This window comes from Chiloscyllium plagiosum, chromosome 16 (genome assembly GCF_004010195.1).
Source record: "Chiloscyllium plagiosum isolate BGI_BamShark_2017 chromosome 16, ASM401019v2, whole genome shotgun sequence".
NCBI classification, from domain to species: Eukaryota; Metazoa; Chordata; class Chondrichthyes; order Orectolobiformes; family Hemiscylliidae; genus Chiloscyllium; species Chiloscyllium plagiosum.
This window is the reverse complement of record NC_057725.1, coordinates 46,303,645-46,326,379: the sequence shown is the minus strand read 5'-3', so window position 1 is coordinate 46,326,379 and position 22,735 is coordinate 46,303,645. Positions and strand designations below refer to the sequence as shown.

General features: G+C 41.4%; 1 protein-coding gene across 3 annotated transcripts in view; it reads right to left on the bottom strand.

Moving 5' to 3' along the window:
- Window positions 1-22,735, bottom strand: part of ppp1r32 (protein phosphatase 1, regulatory subunit 32) — a 151,918-nt gene that overhangs the window by 119,704 nt on the left and 9,479 nt on the right. For 2 of the 3 annotated variants that reach the window (XM_043705996.1, XM_043705995.1), the window contains exons 2-3: window positions 13,663-13,769; window positions 5,576-5,693 (exon numbers count right to left, since the gene is read on the bottom strand). In XM_043705996.1, coding sequence (XP_043561931.1) covers window positions 5,576-5,693; window positions 13,663-13,768 — 224 coding nt within the window. In that variant the 5' untranslated portion in view covers window position 13,769. The remainder of the gene's footprint in view (window positions 1-5,575; window positions 5,694-13,662; window positions 13,770-22,735) is intronic. The other variant, XM_043705998.1, reaches the window with a different exon arrangement.

Sequence of the window (22,735 nt, the reverse complement as noted above, 5' to 3'; positions counted from 1 at the left end):
ACTTTCAACTAAAACCATTAAACTAAGCTAACCTATTTCTTAACTAGTCTAAACTAATTTCTTTCTCTAGGAGAAGCTGTTTCATACATCTAACTTAAACCAGGATGTCTATAAACTAAATCCAAAAGCTTTGCCCCAAGCAAAACAAGAACAGAAAATCCTTCTAAGCGGCACGGTGGCACAGTGGTTAGCAATGCTACCTCACAGCACCAGAGACCCAGGTTCAATTCCTGCCTCAGGTGACTGTCTGTGTGGAGTTTTCACATTCTCCCCGTGTCTGTGTGGGTTTCCTCCCACAGTCCAGAAATGTGTAGGTTAGGTGAATTGCCCGTAGCGTTAGGTGGAGGGGAATGGGTATTGGGTGGGTTGCGCTTCGGTGGGTGAGTGTGGACTTGTTAGGTCGAAGAGCCTGTTTCCACACTGTAAGTAATCTAACCTTAACACAAGATAATGTTTACTCTGTCTGCTCATAAAACTTCTCCAATGTAAACAAATTTCCATTATCACCCCAAGGATACCACTCATGCCAGTATTTGTTTTTAAAAATGGTTCCAGACATACTGACAAATTACTCATTTAACATCCCCCCCCCCCCCATAGATATTTGAATACCCACATGCCATTAGTTTAAAATCTAAACACTAAACCTAAAATCTAAAATTAAAGATATTAAAGTACATAGAAATTACACACCATACATTATAATCATCAAACAGGACTGCTTGGGGAGTCTGTTGTGCAACTGAGTTAAAGGTACATGTGTTGGTAATAGGAACGTTCTTAACAGAATGAAGAGAGCAAGAGATTCATATTATCTTTGAGGAAACATTTCCTTGTTATTAAATAGTAACACTACATATTAGTCTCTACTGAACTTCACCAATCAAATCTGTGCCCCTCCACTAACCTATTTATATTCTCCTACACTGTCTTTGCACTCTTTTTTACATTCCCCATAATGTGCCATCACACCTTGGACACTGATTATGCCTGCCACCATCATATGGCATTTCTGGATCAAGTGAGCTGTTCTTCCTGGCCATCCCACAGGAAATATTCCTCTTACTGTGCACTGAGAACCTGAAGGAGGGTTTATTACTAAATTGTTGAGTTTTCGTACACGCTTCTCCGAGGAAACCCACTTCCTGGTCTAATTTCATCAGCCATTGCTAATGAAGTACAGTTAAGTTTGACTCTCTACAATCTCTTGAGCTTTACTCCTCAGCTTCCAGTGGCTGATGCTCACTCAGGTACAATGAGATGAGAGAGATCATGGCTGTCCCTTTCAACCGCAGCTTGCCTTCACTTCTTGACTTTCTGTTCCCTTCGGCCTTCTTATCTAAGTCCACAGTTTGTGAAGACTGACTCAGCCTTCATCCTTTAAACATCCCGCCATAGCAACTTGGTATTGTATGTGAATCTAAAAGGGTTAATATTGAGGAGTGACATAAACACCACCCACTAGGATGATGTCATTGGAATTTGTGGGCAGAACAGCTTAGGATCTCGAAGGAGTGAGAACTAATATCTGCTCGTCCTCAAAGTCTCTGTATCAATGTTTATCATATCAATGTTACCTGTTACGATTTTCTAAAAGGCAATAAACTATATCTTATTAACTACAAGAAACTCTTCTAATTGGACCAGGAAGTGGTTTTCCTCTGCTTTACCAGACCAAGGGGTAAGCACTGTCATTTCCCACAATTCAAAAGAATGATGATGCAGTGCAGGGAGCTGGCCCTGCCCATACAACACATCCATCCTTGAACTCACCTAGTTGACCTCCAAGCTCACTCTGCTAGCATTAATTGACAGGCCAGTATATGACTGTAGCTGGAAATCAGGGATGTGTGGGAGCAGCAGTTATGTTGCTTATGTTTATGCCCATAGGACCTGCACTCTTGGCACTAAGGTCTATTGCAGACCTGAAAGTGTATGAGGGAAGATGTTGCAAGCAACAGTAGCAGTGGTACAGCATGACTCTTGGTGGGCAACGGATGTGGTAGCAGAGAAAAGATGATGGCAATAATCCCAAGAGTGCAGAGAAAATCATTGACCTGATAAAATAATGAGAGGTAGCGATAGAGTTGATGATAGTTGTCTTTTTCCCAAGATGGGGAATTTTAAGACCAGGGGGTACATTTTTAAGCTGAGAGGAGAGAGACTTAAAAAAGACATGAGGTCATTTTTTTTTTTACACAGAGGGTGGATCGCGTGTGGAATGAACTTGCTGAGGAAGTGGTGGATGCGGATACAATTACAACATTTAAAAGGCACTGATTTTCCTGCTCCTCGGATGCTGCCTGAACTGCTGTGCTTTTCTAGCACCACTTTAATCCAGAATCTGGTTTCCAGCATCTGCAGTCATTGTTTTTACCTACATGAATAGGAAAGTTTTGGAGGGATATGGGCCAGGATCAGGCAGATGGGACTAGTTTAGTTTGGGATTGTGTTCAGCAAGGACTGTTTGGACCAAAGGTCTGTTTCCATGCTATATGACTCTAAGACTCTATAACTCTCTTTCAGCAATGATGAGCATTTGTCTTGACTGTACAGAAAGCACCAACTCAGATGGCAACCTTGGACCAGGCTGGCAGGGACTGGTGCCATGCCCTCCTCTACCACTCCTTGAGGAAATGGACGTCTGTCCCATGCATCACTCCATCCATCAGGACCCCCAAATCTCTGTCCACAAATTGGTGCACCAATTCCACCTTGTCTGCCATGCTCAGGGTAATTATCCTCAACCATGCAGGGTAGCTCTGGACTGCCAGCTCCTGACCAAGTGGGCAACAGCCTTTACATAAGGCACAGACATATAGACCCCAGGATATCCTGGTAGTGGTGAGCATGTCTGTCTACAGTGAGTGGGTGAATCCAGCTAGAGTTTGGGATGATGGTATCATTAAACTCACCTCCATGAAACTTGACCGAAATTACATTTAGCTAATTCTGGCAAGATGCAGTCCAATGTTGTTGTTTCTTGCTTTTTATTGAATGCTGATGTTAATGTCCAGCATTAAGCTCCCCATTCTGTTAGACATGGCTGAACTCAAGATTGTGCATTATAAAATATATTGTCCAACATCACTCTCATTGGGAATAATTAAAATTTCAATGAACTCAAAGTCCTGAAACGCTACCAAACCAACACACTGAGGTGGGCGTACAATTAGACATTACTTATATGGCCCTTTATTTCTCTCTGGAAATGATGCACACATTCAATTCATCTGCCCTGGTCTGAGTGGATAGGAGATAGTGAGGACTGTAGTTATATTGTAAAGGAATGCAAAATATCATCTGAAGGATTTGCTGCAATTTGTCCAATTCATATACTGGACAGCAGAAATTTTCTGTGTATTTCAGGCATACAGCATTACTATGCCATGCAGAGCTCTAAATAAAAAAAATCTCTGGAGTATTAATCAATCACAGGGCAATTAATTGCATTACGTCTAGTTTCAGATTTCTAATTTTGAATACAGATGCTAGAGCTAGTTGAGCAAATTGTTCTAATAAAACCCTCTGAGTCAAAGAGTCACACAGCACAGTAACAGACCCTTCAGATCAAATTTCCCAAACTAGACTCGGCCCACTTGGCTGCATTTGGCCCATATCCCTCTAAATCTTTCCTATTCATGTACTTGTCCAAACGTATTTTAAATGTTGTAACTGTCACTGCAACAATGACTTCCTCTGGCAGTTCATTCCACCTGCGAACCACACTCTGAATGAAAAGGTTGCCCCTCAGGTCCCTTTTAAGTTTTTTTCCTCTTATCTTAAAATTATTCCCTCTAGTTTTGGACTCCCCCAGCCTGCTATTCAGCTTAACCATCCATCTCATGATTTTATAAATATCTGTAAGGTCACCCTCAACCTCATACGCTCCAGTGAAAAAAGTCCCAGCCTGTCCAGCCTGTCCTTATAACTCAAACCCTCCAGTCCTTGCAACATCCTTGTAAATCTTTTCTGAACCCTCTACATTTAATTATATCCTTCCTATATCAGAACGACCAGAACTGTATACAGTACTCAAAAAGTGGCATCACCAATGTCCTGTTCAAGCTCAACATAACATCCCAACTCCTATACACAATGCACAGACCAATGAAGGCAAGGATGCCAAACGCCATCTTAACCACCATACCAATCTGTGACGTAACTTTCAAAGAACTATGTATCTGAGCCCATAGATCTCTCTGTTCGACAACACTACCCAGGGCTCCACCATTAACTGTATAAGTCCTGCTCTTGTTAATCTTACCAAAATGTAATACCTCTCATTTCTTCAAATTAAATACAATCTGCCACTCCTCAACCATTGGACCAATTGATCAAGATCCCTTTATAATCTTAAATAACTTTCTTCACTGTCCATTATACCACAAATGTTGGTGTCATGCATAAAATTACGAACCATGCCTCCTAAATGCTCATCCAAATTGTTTATGTAAATGACAAATAACTGTGGACTCAACACAGATGCCTACGAAACACTGCTGGTCACAGGACTCTAGTCCAAAAACCAACCCTCCATCATCACTTTTTGTCTCCTAGAGTCAAGCCAATTTTATGGTTTGTTGGCAAGCTCTCCCTGAATCTCATGTGCTCTAACTTTACTAATCAGTCTACCATGCAGAACTTTGTCAAAGGTTTTACTAAAGCCCATGTAGACAACATCTGCCATGCTGCCCTCAGATCTTTTTGGTTATGTTCTCCAAATCTTCAATCAAGTTTGTGAGAGACGATTTCCTACCACAAAACCATTCCGGCTATCCATAATCAGTCCTTGCCTCTCTAAATGCATGTAAACCCTATCTCTTGCCTATAGCTAACATATGGCACCTTTTATTCTTGTTATATAATTATGTTATAATTTTCTAACTTCAAATTTATCATGAAAATAGCCCAAGTTAACTGGTCACATGGTAATTCTATGAACCAACCACAGGATTATATGTGAAAAACAAGTTTGCATTGATAATTTCTATTCTAAATGTAGACGGAGGAATCTACTGCTAAAAACAATTCAGAAGAAATTAAAGATTACTACATATAGAAAGGTGTGTCTTATGTCACATTATTCATGTAATTATGCAAATTTTGTGATAAATAGGAACGGTCACATCACTTAAAAGAAGACAAGATAGCCACTAATTTATTTAGTTACTATAAACCAAACTTTACAAAAATTAAACTGCGTGCATCCTTCAATGGCCTCCAAGATACGCTCCCATACTTAGTTTGGAACTTGGTTCCGAGTTGCCTAAAATCTGGCTTGGAGAACTAATCAAGTGTCAGAGGCACAGGGGCAATCAAGAGTCTTACCTCATTCAACTTATGTGAAGTTATCCCACAAAAACATCCACAAAAACATCCACCCCCATCCCATCGAGCCCATTTCCCTTACGAACACACTCTCACTTTTTGCAACATGATCTGAGCAGAGAAAACAAGCTAAAGAGAAAACAGAGATTGTATTGTCCCGTCTATATCTGTCCCCTTTGATTGAAGCGAACTGTAGTGTCCTGACAGGTTTTCCAATTAGCCATTCTGAGAAAATCCCTCTTACCCGAGAATTGGATTGTCTAATCTGTCTAAAGATGATGAGTAGCATAAAACTGGTCTTTGATTGGTTACATATCCAGACCCAAACTCCTCGCATTTTCTTGGTTCAAATCTTTCACGACCTGGAACACAAATACATCATGGTTTGTGTTAGAAATCTGATCCTTGATTCTTTGCTCTGTTTCCAGCTTAATTAAGTCTCCTCTGTTTGGCATATTGTAAACTTTTCCATGACCGGAATTGGTGCCAATCAGTAGACTTGCAGATAAAGGCTCTAATTTGGGCCAGAATAATCTCATTTCTGTATCCCTTCCATTAGATTGGATTCTCTACAGTGTGGAAACAGGCCCTTCAGCCCAACCAGTCCACACTGGCCCATTTCCCCTCTGACTAATACACCTAACACTATGGGCAATTTAACATGGCCAATTCACCTGATCTGCACAGCTTTGGACTGTGGGAGGAAACCGGAGCACCCCCACGCAGACGCAGGAATAATGTGCAAACTCCGCAAAGTCAGGCGCCTGAGGCTGGAATTGAACCTGGGACCCTGGTGCTGTGAGGCAGCGGTGCTAACCACTGAGCCAATGTGAGAGAGGCAAGGTGAAGTATTCTTTTGAAGTACAGTTTAAGCATTATAAATGATTTGATCAACTTTCCATCATCTCACTAACAAACTGAAATAATGTGTGATATTAATAATAAACCCATTAAATCCATGCCTGCTGGGAATGCTTAAATTGTGCACTCATGGCCCACAACTCTAATAGACAACAATGTGTGATTTATAGGTTGACAGTATCTAGGTGTGCACTAATGATGCTAAGTGCTAAAATCACCGTTTTTTTTCCCTGATGAGAAGGCATTGGAGCTGACTTGACAAGCGATAGCAACACGTCTTCAAATAATAGAGGTTAAATACAACAGAGACAGAACAGAAAGTTCTTAAAAGTTCTGTAGGCTACAAGTAATTGAGCCAAAAAGGAAAATTCTATTTTATTGTTCTCCTAATGCTGCAACAGATTTTACAACAATGGCAATGTGGGAGGTGAAGATTATGTAAATTTTAGTCTCCACACCTCTGGTAGTTCTGATTCTTAGCTCCATAGTAACTGCCAATCCCTCCAATGTTTCACCCACACAGTCTTTCTTCATGTATTAGTGAGTATCAGCAAGCAGTGGTTCCATGGTCAAACTGAGTCCTGCTGGACATTGAAGTGCAGACTTTATTACAGTCTCTGGATAACAAATCAACAATGGAAATTCACGCAAATCTTGATCTCCATCCAATTGAAAGATCAGGATGCAGAAGCCTGCAGGAATTTAGAGTCATGGAGTCATAGAGATGTACAGCACGGAAACAGACCATTCAGTCCAACTCATCCGTGTCGACCAGATATCCCAAACCATTCTAGTCCCATCTGCCAGCACCCGGCCCATATCCCTCCAAACCCTTCCTATTCATATGCCCATCCAGATGCTTTTAAAAGTTGCAATTGTACCAGCCTCCACCACATCCTCTGGCAGCACATTCCATACACATACCACCCTCTGGGTGAAACAGTTGCCCCTTAGGTTCCTTTCATATCTTTCCCCTCTCACCCTAAACCTATGCCCTCTCGTTCTGGACTCCCCCACCCCAGGGAAAAGACTTTGTTGATTTATCCTATCCATGCCCCTCATAATTTTGTAAACCTTTATAATGTCACCCATTAGCCTCCGACTGTCCAGGGAAAACAGCCCTAGCCTATTCAATCTTTCCTTATAGCTCAAATCCTCCAACCTTGGCAACATCCTTGCAAAGCTTTTCTGAACCTTTTCAAGTCTCACAACATCTTTCCGATAGGAAGGAGACCAGAATTGCATGCAATATTCCAACAGTGGCCTAATCAATGTCCTGTATAGCCACAACATGACCTCCCAACTCCTGTACTCAATACCTTGACCAATAAAGGAAAGCATACCAAACACCTTCTTCACTATACTATCCACCTGCGACTCCACTTTCAGGGAGCTATGAACCTGCACTCCATGGTTTCTTCGTTCAGCAACACTCCCTAGGACCTTACCATTAAGTGTATAGGTCCTGCTAAGATTTTCTTTCCCAAAATGCAGCACCTCACATTTATCTAAATTAAAATCTATCTGCCACTTCTCAGCCCATTGACCCATCTGATCAAGATCCCGTTGTAATCTGAGGTAACTTTCTTTGCTGTCCACTACACCTCCAAATTTGGTGTCATCTGCAAACTTACTAACTATACCTCTTATGCTCGCATCCAAATCATTTATATAAATGACAAAAAGTAGTAGACGCAGCACCAATCCTTGTGGCACTCCATTAGTCACAAGCCTCCAGTCTGAAAAACAACCCTCCACCACCACCCTCTGTCTTCTACCTTTGAGCCAATTCTGTATCCAATTGGCTAGTTCTCTCTGTTTTCCAGGAGCTCTAACCTTGCTAACCAGTCTCCCCATGGGGAACTTTGTCAAACGCCTTACTGAAGTCCATATAGATCACATCTACAGCTCTGCCCACATCAATCCTTTTTGTTACTTCTTCAAAAAACTCAATCAAGTTTGTGAGACATGATTTCCCATGTTGACTATCCCTATCAGTCCTTGCCTTTCCAAATACATGTACATCCTGTCCCTCAGGAATCCCTCCAACAACTTGCCCACCACCGATGTCAGGCTCACGAGTCTACAGTTCCCTGGCTTGTCTTTACCACCTTTCGTAAATAGTAGTGCCATGTTAGCCAACCTCCAGTCTTCTGGCACCTCACCTGTGACTATTGATGACAAATATCTCAGTAAGAGGGCCAGCAATCACTTCCCTAGCTTCAAACAGAGTTCTCGGGTACACCTGATCAGGTCCTGGGGATTTATCCACTTTTATGCATTTAAAGACATCCAGCACTTCCTCCTCTGTAATATGGACATTTTTCAAGATGTCACAATCTATTTCCCCACATTCTATATCTTCCATGTCCTTTTCCACAGTAAATACTGATCCAAAATACTCATTTAGTATCTTCCCCCATTTCCTGTGGCTGCACACAAAGGCCACCTTGCTGACCTTTGAGGGGCCCTATTCTCTCCCTAGTTACCCTTTTGTCATTAATGTCTTTGTAAAAACTCTTTGGATTCTCCTTAACTCTATTTGCCAAAGCTATCTCATGTCCCCTTTTTGCCCTCCTGATTTCCCTCTTAAGTATACTCCTACTGCCTTTATACTCTTCTAAGGATTCATTCGATCTAGTCTATCTATACCTCACATATGCTTCCTTCTTTTTCTTAACCAAAACCTCAATTTCTTTTGTCATCCCGCATTCCCTATACCTACCAGCCTTCCCTTTCACCCTGACAGGAATACACTTTCTCTGGATTCTCGTTATCTCATTTCCGAAGGCTTCCCATTTTCCAGCCATCCCTTTACCTGTGAACATCTGCACCCAATCAGCTTTTGAAAGTTCTTGCCTAATACCGTCAAAATTGGCCTTTCTCCAATTTAGAACGTCACCTTTTAGATCTGCTATATCCTTTTCCATCATTATTTTAAATCTAATAGAATTACGGTCACTGGCCCCAAAGTGCCACCCCACTGACACCTCAATCATCTGCCCTGCCTTATTTCCCATGAGTAGGTCAAGTTTTGCACCTTCTCTAGTGGGTACATCCACATATTGAATCAGAAAATTTTCTTGTACACACTTAACAAATTCCTCTCCATCTAAACCCTTAACACTATGGAGTCCCAGTCTATGTCTGGAAAGTTAAAATCCCCTACCATAACCACCCTATTATCTTACAAATAACTGAGATCTCCTTACAAATCTGTTTCTCAATTTCCCTCTGACTATTAGGGGGTCTATAACACAATCGCAATAAGATGATCATCCCTTTTTTATTTCTCAGTTCCACACAAATAACTTCCCTGGATGTATTTCCTGGAATATTCTCCCTCAGTACAGCTGTAATGCTATCCCTTATCAAAAATGCCACAGGATACAAATTAAGCTGACAGTCCTTTCCATCCCTGAACCATGTTTCTATAATTGCTATGATATCCCAGTCCCATGTTCCTAACCATGCCCTAAGTTCATCTGCCTTCCCTGTTAGGCCTCTTGCATTGAAATAAATGTAGTTTCATTTATCAGTCCTACCTTGTTCTCTGCATTGTCCCTTTCTGCCCTGACTGTTTGACTCACCTTTATTCTCAACAGTACCAATCTCAGATTAATTTCTTTCCTCACTATCTCACTACCTCACTATTCCCCCCACCTTACTAGTTTAAATCCTCCCGAGTAGCCCTTGCAAATCTCTCTGCCAGTAAATTAGTCCCCTTCCAATTTAGGTGCAATCTGTTCTTCTTGTACAGGTCACTTCTACCCCGAAACAGCTTCCAATGATCCAAAAATGTGAATCCTTCTCCCATACACCAGCTCCTCAGCCATGTATTCATCTGCTCTATCCTCCTATTCCTGCCCTCACAAGCTCATAGCACCGGGAGTAATCCAGATATTACTTCTCTTGAGGAACTCCTTTTTAAATTCCTGCCTAACTCTCTATAACCTCCTTTCAGAATCTCAACCTCTTCCCTTCCTATGTCATTGGTTCCAATGTGTACAATGATCCCCTGCTGGCCCCTCTCCCCCTTGAGAACATTTTTCACTCTCTCTTGATCCTGGCACCGGGGAAGCAACACACCATTCTGATTTTTTGCTGCTGGCCACAGAAATGTCTGTCTGTACCTTGGATTAGAGAGTCCCCTAACAAAATCAATCACTTGGAACCCAACGTACCTCTCATTACAGTAGAGCTAGTCTCAATACCAGAAACCTGCCTCTTCGTGCTATGCTCCCCCAAGAATCCATCATCCCCTACATTTTCCAAAATAGCATACTTGTTTGAAATGGGGATATCCACAGAAGATTCCTGCACTACCTGCCTCCCTCTTTTATCTTTCCTGGAGTTAATCCATCTATGTGGCTGTATCTGAGACTTCCCCCCCGCCCCCTTCCTATAACTGCCATCCATCATATCCCCTTACTTTTGTAAATTCCTCATTGCCTCGAACAGCCTCTCCAACTGATCCATTCGATCTGATAGAATTCGCAACCAGCAGCAATTATTGCAGATATAATCCTCAGTAACCCGTAAACTCTCCCTGAACTCCCACATCTGACAAGAAGAGTATATCACTCTACTAAGGGCCATTTTTGCTTCTTTCAATCTACAGACCTAGAAAATAGCACTTCTGCACTGCTGTCTCTGTTTATAATTTGCACTATGCCTTTCATTTAGCAATAATATCCTATGTCTCATGGAGACATCATCCTCTAAAACTGGATACTGAGGCAAAGAAAGGGATAGTAAGAGAGGTGACTAAAACTTAGGCAAATACATGAGTTTTACCAAAATCCAGAAAATTCTGGTTCTGGTGAGGAAATGATGGAGTAGCAAAAGGGTAGTTTCATAGCTTTGGGATAGGAGCGGGGGGGGGGGGCGGTGCTGCAGAAGTAAAGAGAGGTCATAAGAAGGCATTAGATAGAACTGAATTGGTTGCATTTAGAGTTGTCAAAGGCATGGATGAGAGCATGAGCAGCTAGTGTGGCAAAGTATAGGACAAGAAGGTGAATATGTTTTGGAAGTCAAAGAAGACTGTCTTTGTGTCGGATAGCTGACATGGTAAAAGAGCTGGCACGGTCTTAACTCAGAGTCAAACTTGACATCAATGTTGCAAACAATTTAGTTCAATCTGGGATAGTGGCAAGGGAGAGACAAAGATGCAGATTGAGGATAAAAAAGGATGAGCTTGATCTTTTCAGTGTTTAACTGGAGGGAACTGCAGCCAAAGTATGGTTGGATATTAAACGAGTAGTCAGAGAGCACAAAGAGCAGAGAGTTTGAGAGAATCGGCAGAGAAATGGATGTCAATGACATATGTCATTTTGGATGATGTCCCCCAAGGGGCAGTATAAAATGAATAAGTGGTTTTCAGAAGGATCACAAATAGCTCCATGTAGGTTCAAAACATAATAGCATGGGGGCAGGGGGCATAGTCATTTCTCCAAATATTTTGACTATGATGTGATTAGTTAAAGAATCAAGAAAAGACCACGTAGGACAATAAAGCATAAACATCAGAAAAGAATTATGTTAGACGATGCCAACAGTTGCTGAAACGTCAAGGAAGTTATGAAAGAAAAATGCACTGTGGTTATTGCAGACAATGTTGTTGTTGACTTTGATTGAAACTGGTTCAGTGTTTTCACAGAGGCAAGGTCAGTACATGATTAGAGTTGAACATGGAGCCTTTTTTCCCCCGCCCACTCCATTCCTGGGATTATATACTCCAGTGCAAGACATGATACTGCATGCACTTAGCAAATTACCATTAGAGGTAACAATCTTAAAGATTTACCTAGATAGACAGATAATTTATAAAATACACATAATTTCACAATACACAAGTCATTAAAAAACTGACTCCTGAAAAAGAGCTGACTCAGTATTCCAAGTATTACATTAAACATTTGTCAATTGTCAACACAGAGGGCAAGAGCCTACCATCTGGAGTCTAAGGTCTTCAATATTTAAAAAATAGCTTAAGGAGTTTATTTTTAAAGAGGGAGCCAGCTGTTCCTTGTAGAGTTATGAAGCCTAGCAAACTCCCATGAGTAATATGTATTTCTTCAATCTATTCCTGAACACTTTTTTCATCCATGCAGCACAGATTTATGCAAATAATTTTCAAAGTTTCTACAGGAAGTACTCTTTGTAAATATTGGCACATTTCTGGGAGGTATCTGCAACTATTGTCATATTCGTGGGCTCTCCTATTCTTGGTTCAACAAAACCTGACTGGCATTTCCACAGAGGTCCTCTGGAGGGAGATCAGAGAAACTATAGAGAAATGCTGTAAACAGCTACATGAAGGTACGAGATCAGGAGAAGCTTACAAAACTTTCCCGGCAAATATCTGTCAAAAAATTTAATAACTACAGCAAACAACACTTAAATGCAAATCTCAAAACATCGACAATATTTCACAGGATGGGGTGGCAACAGTGGCTCAGTGGTTAGCACTGCTGCCTCACAGCACCAGGGATCCGGTTTCGATTCCAGCCTCGGGTGACTGTCTGTGTGGACTCTGCATGTTCTCCCCGTGTCTGCGTGGGTTTCCTCTGGGTGCTCTGGTTTCCTCCCACAATCCAAAGGTGTGCAGATCAGGTGAATTGGCCATGCTAAACTGCCTGTAGTGTTAGGTGCATTAGTCAGGGGTAAAAATAGGGTAGGGGAATGGGTCTGGGTGGGTTACTCTTTGGAGGGTCAGCGTGGACTTTGTGGGCCGAAGTATGTTTCCATATTGTAGAGAGTCTAATCTAATCAAAATTAATCTAACCCAGGGAGGAATCATAATATAGCGGAAGAATTGCTCTGGGCTTCAACTCCCAAATGCATGTTTCCACGTCTCAGCAGCTGAGAAGCTGAGGCAGGGACAGAGATTGAAGTAGGCAATCTTTGTTATGGAAAAGCTTAAAATCAGAAGTTCACCTCAGGGTCAAAGAAGACAATTAGTTCAGTTCAGCCTGAGACTGTAGCCAGTGAGAGGGATGGAATGGGTAGCTGGAGAATAGGCTTTGTGATGTGGGACTCACTGAAGAAAACAACCAAGTTTCACTTCCTTTTACATGGCACCATAGAACAAGGGTGTAGGTGTGCAGTAAAATAACCTTTTCACTATTTCACATCGGAACCTTAAAATCATGGTAACAGAAGACATTTGTGCCCATCAACCTGGGCTGGACTTGAACTCCTTACAGGCCCAGTCACACTATTCGGTCTCTTAACCTGAGATCCCTTTCAGTCCAAGACTATCTTCAGCTCTTTGAGAAATTGTACGACCTAAAGCCTAAAAATCTTTGCACCTGGCATGATATGGTTGTGAAACTACTTTAGATCATTAACTTTCTCAGAAGATGCCAGATTTATGGGCTGGTGATTCAACTGCCAATTCTTACATCAAGCTCTCATATTTCCAAAAGAACCCTCAGCACCACGACAGATTCCCTTGCATTCTCTTACCATACGTTGTGGAATATGTGGTGGAGTAGAATTTCAGAGGGTTGGCATCTGCTCCAAAGCTTGTCTTTGTATAGTGTGGCGTGCGATCCACTGAAATCAAAGCCATTCTGCAGCAAGTATATTTGAAAACAAAAGATTTTAATATATTAGTATGTGGATAGACACTAGATTTTTTAAAATTAAGTGGAGATCATTAATTAGATTTCCATCCATTTAGAGCCCAATCCAGTTGTTTTGTTTGGGTTTGCATTGATTGCAGAAATGCTGGCCAAGTTCCAATCAACTATATTCAAATTAAGTCACAATATTGGGATTTAGGAACACACACAACATTTTTATTCACACTGATATAACATTTTCCCATTCCTCTGCCTGTATGAAATATTTCACTAAAATGCATTGTAAGGGGAATGCACTTAAAATGTCCATCAGCAGAATTTCTAGATGCACATTTTCATTTTCTTCGTGGGTTTCTAATTACCCTCAGGAAAGTTTCAGTAAAATGTTCTAACAATATTGGTTTTCTTGTTGCATCCATACAGTAAAGGAGGGCCCCATGTTCAACAACCATTTTCATTAATCAAGCTCAATTGAGGAAGATGGTCAGTGTGTTACAATATGCATTATGGCCCAATATGGAGGAGAGTTAAAGAGATTTCAATATTCTATTCCAAAATTCTCTGGCCTTACTCTCTACCTCCACAATTTGAAAATCCTGGACAAATTAGGCTCTTTTGACCATCTTTTTGATATACTGGGTCTGCCAATGTGACTCTTTCCAGTTCCCACATCGACCCTCTTTTTGGGTGAAATTTCAAATGAACACCAAGTCAGGGGCACCTCTGTCCTACAACCCCACCATTGGGTGCTGCAGAAGGGGTGGACAGAGAGGAGGGTTAGAAGTGTGCCATTAACTCTGGCAATGAAATTTGATTTTAACTTAATCAGCTTCCTTTGGATGTTTTGTTTTTGTTGCAGTGGAGTAACTATGTCCCCTTCAAATGAAGAACTTCATTGGTAAGATGGTATTTTTGGGTTCCAACTGAAGTATTGTGTGTCCTACTGCCAGCTATGAGCTAAATTAAGGTGGTTGAAATTAATTTCACAAGGACAGCAGTCAGCAGAAATTTTTATCACCTTACTCTGAACCAGCTTTGAACATTGCTCCCAGTGATAAGAGGTCAGAACAGACCAAGTTATCATACACACCAGGAAATCAGACAAAGCCATAATCAGTAAATCATTGTGGATGGGATGGAAAAAAGTCACATAAATTTCTCCCCATCTAATGAATGTCATACAATCAAAAATGGCGGACAACTGTTAATATTGCTTAAGGTTGTATGGATCCACAGCATTGACTAACACAGTTTGATATTTTGGGCTGGACTTTACACCCTACTGTTGGCTGTGCTTTTCAAAAGGGACAGGGCACTAAAATGGATTAGGGGGCCAATCATCAGCTTGCCACCCCACTCTGATCCATTCCCCACAGTACAGGAATACCCAGCCTTGGGCCTAGTGAGGCTCTTGATAGCCCATTTAAGTGGCAGTTCTGAGCACTGATCCATCCCCATTGCCATAACACATTGGGCAGTAGTGCCACAGTGAAAAGGCCACCTTGTAAACCCTCGCAGCCCCAGGAGGAGACTTGGCCCCAGACATGCAGTGTACAGGCCTTCTCCAGTATTCAGGAACCAATCCTACATCCAGCCCCAAAGCAAACAGTCATCTAGATACGTCTTTCCAGAATCTCCTACAAAGAAGTCATTGAAAAATGTAATGTTACTGACTCAACAGAGGAGATCAAGAGGGTGACCTTGAATTTTCAAAAGCCCAGTCCCTCTTCAAATTTTGCATAGGCTTGGGCCTAAGAGAGGATGCTACAGTTTGGCTGCAGAGCATTAAGCCTAAACCTAGGACAGCAGTTGCAAGTAATAATCCCAAGTGGAATGACATAGAGATTGGTTGCTACAAACTGTGTGAGAGACCATGACATTGTCGCTCAGTCTTTGTTCAACAAGCGAGTGTAATCCACCACACAGACAAACGAATGAAACAAACAAAACAAAAGGAGATGCCAAGTCTTTGATGGGCAAACTCCAATGTCAGTACCATGTATAAAAGACTGACAGATGATGTGCAGTTGGTAAAGTAAGCATGAAACTGCTGTGATCCACATAGAATTCAATGGGTTGAACATCAGCATAGCTACCCCAGGCCTCCTCAGCCAAAGTGTCCTTATTCTGTGGAACTCATTGTCACAGAAGGATGCTGAGGCCAAGTCATTGAGTGTATTTAAGACAGAGATATCTAGATTCTTGGTTAGTAAGGGGATCAAGGGTTATGGGGAGAAGGCTGGAGAATGAGGTTGAGAAACATGTCAGTCATAATTGAATGGTGGAGTAGACTAGATGGGCCAAATGGCCTAATGTTGCCCCTATGTTTTATGGCACTGTGATCTTGTGGCTTTGTGAGAGCAGATCACTGAAGGACAAATGTTACATGTTCATCTGACTGGGAAGGAATTCAGAAGAAACCTGTGATGAAGAAGTAAGCTTCGCTGTAATGAACTCACTACTCTCAGTGATGGAGCCAACATAAATGGTTCAGAATGTGTTCTCTCCATCCATGATCAGAGTATTTGTACCAACTGGATCTGACCATCACTTCCTGTGAATGCATAACATTCACAACAGATCCAGCTATTACAGCACTGACTGCGAAACAGATCACTCCCTGGTGTGCACTAGGCTGAGAATGCAACCCTTCAATCTTTCTCATTCAAAGTAGAAATGGTGTCGTCATATCAAATCCGCAATATTGCCTACCCAGGTAAAACCAACAGCTTCTTAATGACATGCTATCTGGCACCCTCACACAGAGTGCAGAAACGAAATGGAACCACTTTGAGATATCATCTGTAATACTGCAATCACAATATTAGATTTAGATTGGATTAGTTACAGTGTGGAAACAGGCCCTTTGGCCCAGCAAGTCCACACCGACCCGCAACTCACCCAGACCCATTCCCCTACATTTACCCCTTCACCTAACACTATGGGCAATTTAGCATGGCCAATTTACCTAACCTGCACATTTTTGGACTGTGGGAGGAAACCGGAGCAAACCCACGCAGACAATGTGAAAACTCCACACAGTCACCTGAGGCGGGAATTGAACCCGGGCCTCTGGCGCTGTGAGGCAGCAGTGCTAACCACTGTGCCACCGTGCCGCCCCAAATATATGAGAAGCACTGAGAGCTGCTTAAAATAAAATCTAGCAAACAAATGGACATACTTTCTAACAACATCAGCATCAGGAAGCCAAATATTACGGTCCTTGATGTTGCCTTACCATCATATACCAGCATTAACATAGTAACGCTAGAGATTGTAGATAGCTTTCCATCTCTAGGGTTTCCACAATTGCCAGCAATCTGTCACTTGGTGCGAAAATCAATACACACATCAAAAAGGCTGATGTCCAAGATGGGTAAGAGAGTGTAGGACAACAGCAATCTGACTGTCTACCAAACCTGCATTCCTAGTGCATTCCTCTAGAAGATTGGACAAAAATGTTATGCAGGAGAAAAAGCTGAACAATTCTGCCTTCACTGCTCAGATGTTTCCTCAGCAGCCCTTAGCAAGGCAAGAGGATCAACTCAGAGATCCCGGAATATGCAAATTCCATCAGTATTTTTTCATTGCGAGGCCAATTATGTCTGTGCTGACTCGGCCATGTTTATCGGTTAGATGATGAGCCTCCTCCACTGCCAAACCCGAACCACCTGACACCTGGAGGAAGAATGCCTCATCTTTCTCCTTGTGATCCTTCAACCACACGGGATCAATGTGGATTTCACCAGTTTCCTCATTTCCATTCCCTCCACCTTAACCCAGATCCAACCTTCCAACTTGACACTGCCCTCTTGACCTGTCCTACCTGTTCATCTTCCTTCCCACCTATTCATTCCATCCTCCTCTCTGACATCAACTTCACCCCCTATTTCATTTACCTATCCCCTCAACCCCACCCCCTCCCCATTTATCTCTCAGCCCCCTTGGGCCACCCCCTCATTCTTGATGAACAGCTTATGTTCGAAATGTCGATTTTCCTGCTCCTCGGATGCTGCCTGACCGGCTGTGCTTTTCCAGCACCACACTCTTCAATTCTGATCTCCAGCATCTGCAGTGCTCACTTTCTCCCTGATGGTTGTATGGTCAAAGACCATCTGTACATTGAACCAGCCACCGAGTCACGATCTCTGGGTGTCTATACCTTTGCTACAAAGACACCTGTATGTGGAATAAGAACATGGCAGACATTGACACTGATAACTTGGGGTCATGACCTCTGGAGGCTGACACTTTGGAAGGGCGCTGAAAGAGATGAGCAGAAATGTTGAGAGGCAAGTTTTGAGAAAATAGAGGCCAGCAAATCATGTATTGTCTCAACACATGTCTCCCACTGCAGCAAATGCAGCAGATACTGTTATGACTAGAGTTCCTGAGCTTCAATAGGAGCTTAACCCAGAGTTGACCATTATGGCATGAATTGTCTTCCTATGAGAGAGAAGGTTATGACAGTCAAGAACTGTATTAATTGTTAGTTTGTGAGTATCCCTGCTTTGCGGAACTCAGGAAAATCAAAACAAGAGGAGAGTTGAATTTGAACAAATGTTTGACAAGATATTCTTTAAATGCTGATGACACACACCTACTTCTTTGTTAGGGTGAAATGCAGGGCTTGTTGTGATAATGTGCTTCCATTACTTTGAAGCTTATTGCCTTCAATCTAGGCTTCCCAGCTACCAACCTTTAATTCAGCAAATTTATTTTGGATTTCAGAAATGGAACAAGATTAGCAGCAGCAATAGCTAGGTCAGTACCATAGCACACAGATACAAATTGCAGAAGGCAATATTCACAGAGGTTACAAGCATAAACTTCTTGGGCACAACAGAGTAACAATGAGACTCAAGGATTCATGTTAGATGATTGCAGACCTTTGCAGTCTTCTAGAAGACCACTGTGCATTGTTGGGCGTCTCTGCTACCAGCAGCCTGAGAAGTTAAACAGAGCTGCAGTTTAACTACGTTCTCCTGAGAGTAACTTACTCAGTACAGCATGAAAAGGGTTGCATATTCAATTGCCACTTTGAAGAATTGGTTGAGAAACATTTGGGTAAATATATTTGGTCTCAATACCACTGAAGGAGAGAACTTCAGCCAAGAGCTCCTCCTTCTGGTACACACTGCAAGATATGTGCACACCTGTGTGTGAATGAGAACGAGATTGTCATGTTCCCACAATGCATTCACGTACAGGCAGCTATGACCTCAGTTCACATCTGAAAAACTCAAATGAGATGGTAGAAAGCTGCCAGTGTCCACCCACACAGCCACACTCCAGCAAGAGTCAACACTTTAAGAGTAATGAGGATAAGCATGAAGGTCAAGTTTTTGTAAAAGAAAATCACTATACCAAATTGATACGCTTGTTTCTTATAAAAGATTCAGCCCTCCCAAACTGAGTTCTTTTCCATTTATAGCTGTAGTTCCCAACTTCTTTAAACAGCTACTTTCCTCTTAAGATGTGCCTCCACTATGTACAATCCACACATAACTTGCTAAGTACTCTTCACATCCTGGCACTTTTCCAAGGACGGTTAATTCTGTGCAAATGTCTATGGAAGCCCCTCCCCAAACTATACACAAATGCATTTAACAATTTTGCAAACCCTCTTTAGTTTTAAGAGGAACTGTGTTGAACAAAATTGATACAATTAAATCAATATAAAAATACAAAGAATGGTGAAGAAGTCTATCAAACCAACTTCGTTTACAGAGCATGTGTCATCCACTCTATTGTAAACTCCACCTTACCTACTGTCTGTCTTCAAAAGATATACAAAAGATTCATCACCAAAAACAGAATAGCAAATCCCACAGTATCTGTGTTTACTATCATTACTTTCCAACCCTGTTGTTTCAACAAAATTATTTCAGAAGCAAAAATGTATCTACCACAGCACCAAGAAACCCCTTTTAATTGGTCAATTATCTAACTCTTTTAACACTTGAGCCTCTCAAATGGTCACAGTTACCAATTACCCTATTTACTCCGGGCAGTGTAGTGACAAATGTTCTATCAACAAGTTTTGAAACGAACCATGCATGTCCAATCTTCTCAAATGCAATCATTGTCTGATGATGATTCGAGTCTAGTACTAATACTGTAAAGGTTGTCAGTTTAATCCACTTGCTGGAATCCTTGCAAGACTAATTCAGGGCTCTTGAGGTGCAGTGGTAGTGCTCCCTACCTCTGAGCCAGGAAACCTGGTTCAAGTTCTACCTTGCCAAACGTTATGCAAGGGCATCTTGAACATGTTGTTTAGAAAATAGCTTTACTTTGAGCATAGTTTCTTATCATTGCTTTAGAGAATTATAAACACAAACATCAAGATCCTTCTCTGACAACCAATTTCAGTCCTAGTTCTCGTCAAATCTAAGTCACACCACACTCTTCCACCTCCCTACACCTGCACAGCAATTTCCCATACAATTGCAGAAGGTGTAACACCTATCTGTTGACTTCCTCCCTCCTCATCATCCAAGGCCCCAGCCACACCTTGCAGGTGAAGCAATCCAGTCTACGGTATTCACTTTGGTCACAGTATGGTCTCCTCTATATTTCAGACACAAAATGCAGACAGGGTGACTGTTTTGCAGAACACCTATGTTCTGTCCACCCAGAGCTTGCAGTCACCTGCCACTTCAACACATCATTAGCTGCTATCAGTTCTGATAAAGAGTCATCAGCATCAAACTACTAACTCTTCATTCTTCTCGCAGATTCTGTCAGTTTTGGTGGAAATTTCTGTTTTTGTAATGAGTACAACTCTGATGTTCTTTTATCCATCCACATTTCTTGCCTTTCTTTAATAAACTCATCAAGGATTTACTACAATACTGAAATTTGGAATGAAATTTGAACAAATCCATTCATGCAATGCTACTGCAAAATAGTGGAATCGACGTTCCTTTGATGCAGAAGGGCTTATGCCTGAAACGTCGATTCTCCTGTTCCTTTGATGCTGCCTGACCTGCTGCGCTTTTCCAGCAAAACATTTTTAAGCTCTGATCTCCAGCATCTGCAGTCCTCACTTTCTCCTACTGCAAAATAGTGCCGTGTCTCAGACACAGGAAATTTCAAAATAGCCAGGTGACTGCAAGCTCTGGGTGGACAGAACATAGGTGTTCTGCAAAACAGTCACCCTGTCTGCATTTTGTGTCTGAAATATAGAGGAGACCATACTTTATCCCACCATGCGACCTAAATAAGTCACTTTTAGTTTAATAAATTCACTTATGGCAAACGTGACCAAATTGGCTCTTTATAACCAATCACACAGTCCAGTTAAGTGTTGTAAATGTTCTTCCCAGGTTTAGCTGAATACAACTAAATCATTTATGTATATTGCACAGTTGCATAATCCTTCAATGACCTTGTCGGTTAATGGTTGAAAAGTTGCTGGTGCATTTTTCATTTCAAGTATCATAACTTTATATGAATAAAGTCCATCTAGTTTTGCAAAAGCTGATATTTTTGGCTGTATCAATGGAACTTATTAATTTTCTATCAATGTCAATTTTTGAAACAAACTATGCATGCCCAATCTTCTCAAATACAATCATCCTCTGATGATGGACTTAGATATGAATCTGTTTTTGTTATCACCCTGATATTGTGACAATCAATACATAATCATTATTCATCTGGTTTTGGTATCATCACAGTTGGTGAGCTTTAGTTATTATGACTCTTTTCAATAATGTCATTGTCTATCATAAACTTGATTCTTTCCCTCACTTGAGCTAAATTGTCTTGGTTGAGTCCGTAAGGATGTTATTTTCTAGATAATACATCATACACATTTACATCATGTATTGTGTTGTGATGCCAACTGAAGTTAGTACTGTCCAAGACAGAAACCAGAAAGAATCTATTATGACTTAATAGATCGTACTCTTTTGAAATTAAAGTGTTAGTCTTTCACTGAAACATGAAAATACTAGGCTGTAGATTTCGTTGTAACAATAAATAAGTTTATTACACAAAAAAAACTAAGTTATCTAAATATATCAGGTTGAAATATTTACAAAAAATAAAGGCCCATCTATCCCTCACACCATCAGTTTATAGTTACTTAAAAGCAAAATATTTTTTCCCTGCCCAATTAGTAGGTTTGATTTAGCTGTTTTTCCCCTCATTTCCTGTCATATGTCCTGTGAAATATTTTCCTCAAATCCACACACCACTGAGATCTTCAGGTTTTCTCAATTTTGAATAACTAATGCAGATTTCTAACCAAACTGTACTTGTCTGCATGTTTTTCACAAACTTACACTGAAGTAACTTATTTGCTTTTACAAACCAACGTAAAATTTCAACCTTATATTCCAGCAATATCACAGTGAAATACAATTTCATTTCTTACTCAACTGATCATGTTGCAAGTGTTACCTCCTGGTGAATTTCTGCACATTCACCAGATGTGTTTCACTTTATTACTGTCTCTCTCCAAGATGCAGAGACAAAATCTAATTCTGCGGATAAGGAATTGTTCTCTCTGAACTGGACATGTATGAGCCCCCTCTCCATTTATCTCCCCATGGGGTTACTCTTGAATTAGTAAATGTTTTTATTATATAGGTCATTGGTAAAAGTAAATCTTGAATACAGTGTGCAGTGTTCAAAGTTTGTGCGAAGATTTGTAGCTCGGGTGCTCGTTGTTGTGGTTCTTTCACCGAGCTGGAAGTTTTTGTTGCAAACGTTTCGTCCCCTGGCTCGGCGACATCATCAGTGCTTGGGAGCCTCCTGCGAAGCGCTTCTTGGATGTTTCCTCCGGTGTTTATAGTGGTCTGTCCCTGCCGCTTCCGGTTGTCAGTTTCAGCTGTCCGCTGTAGTGGCCGGTATATTGAGTCCAGGTCGATGTGTTTGTCGATGGAGTTTGTGGATGAGTGCCATGCTTCTCGGAATTCCCTGGCTGTTCTTTGTTTGGCTTGCCC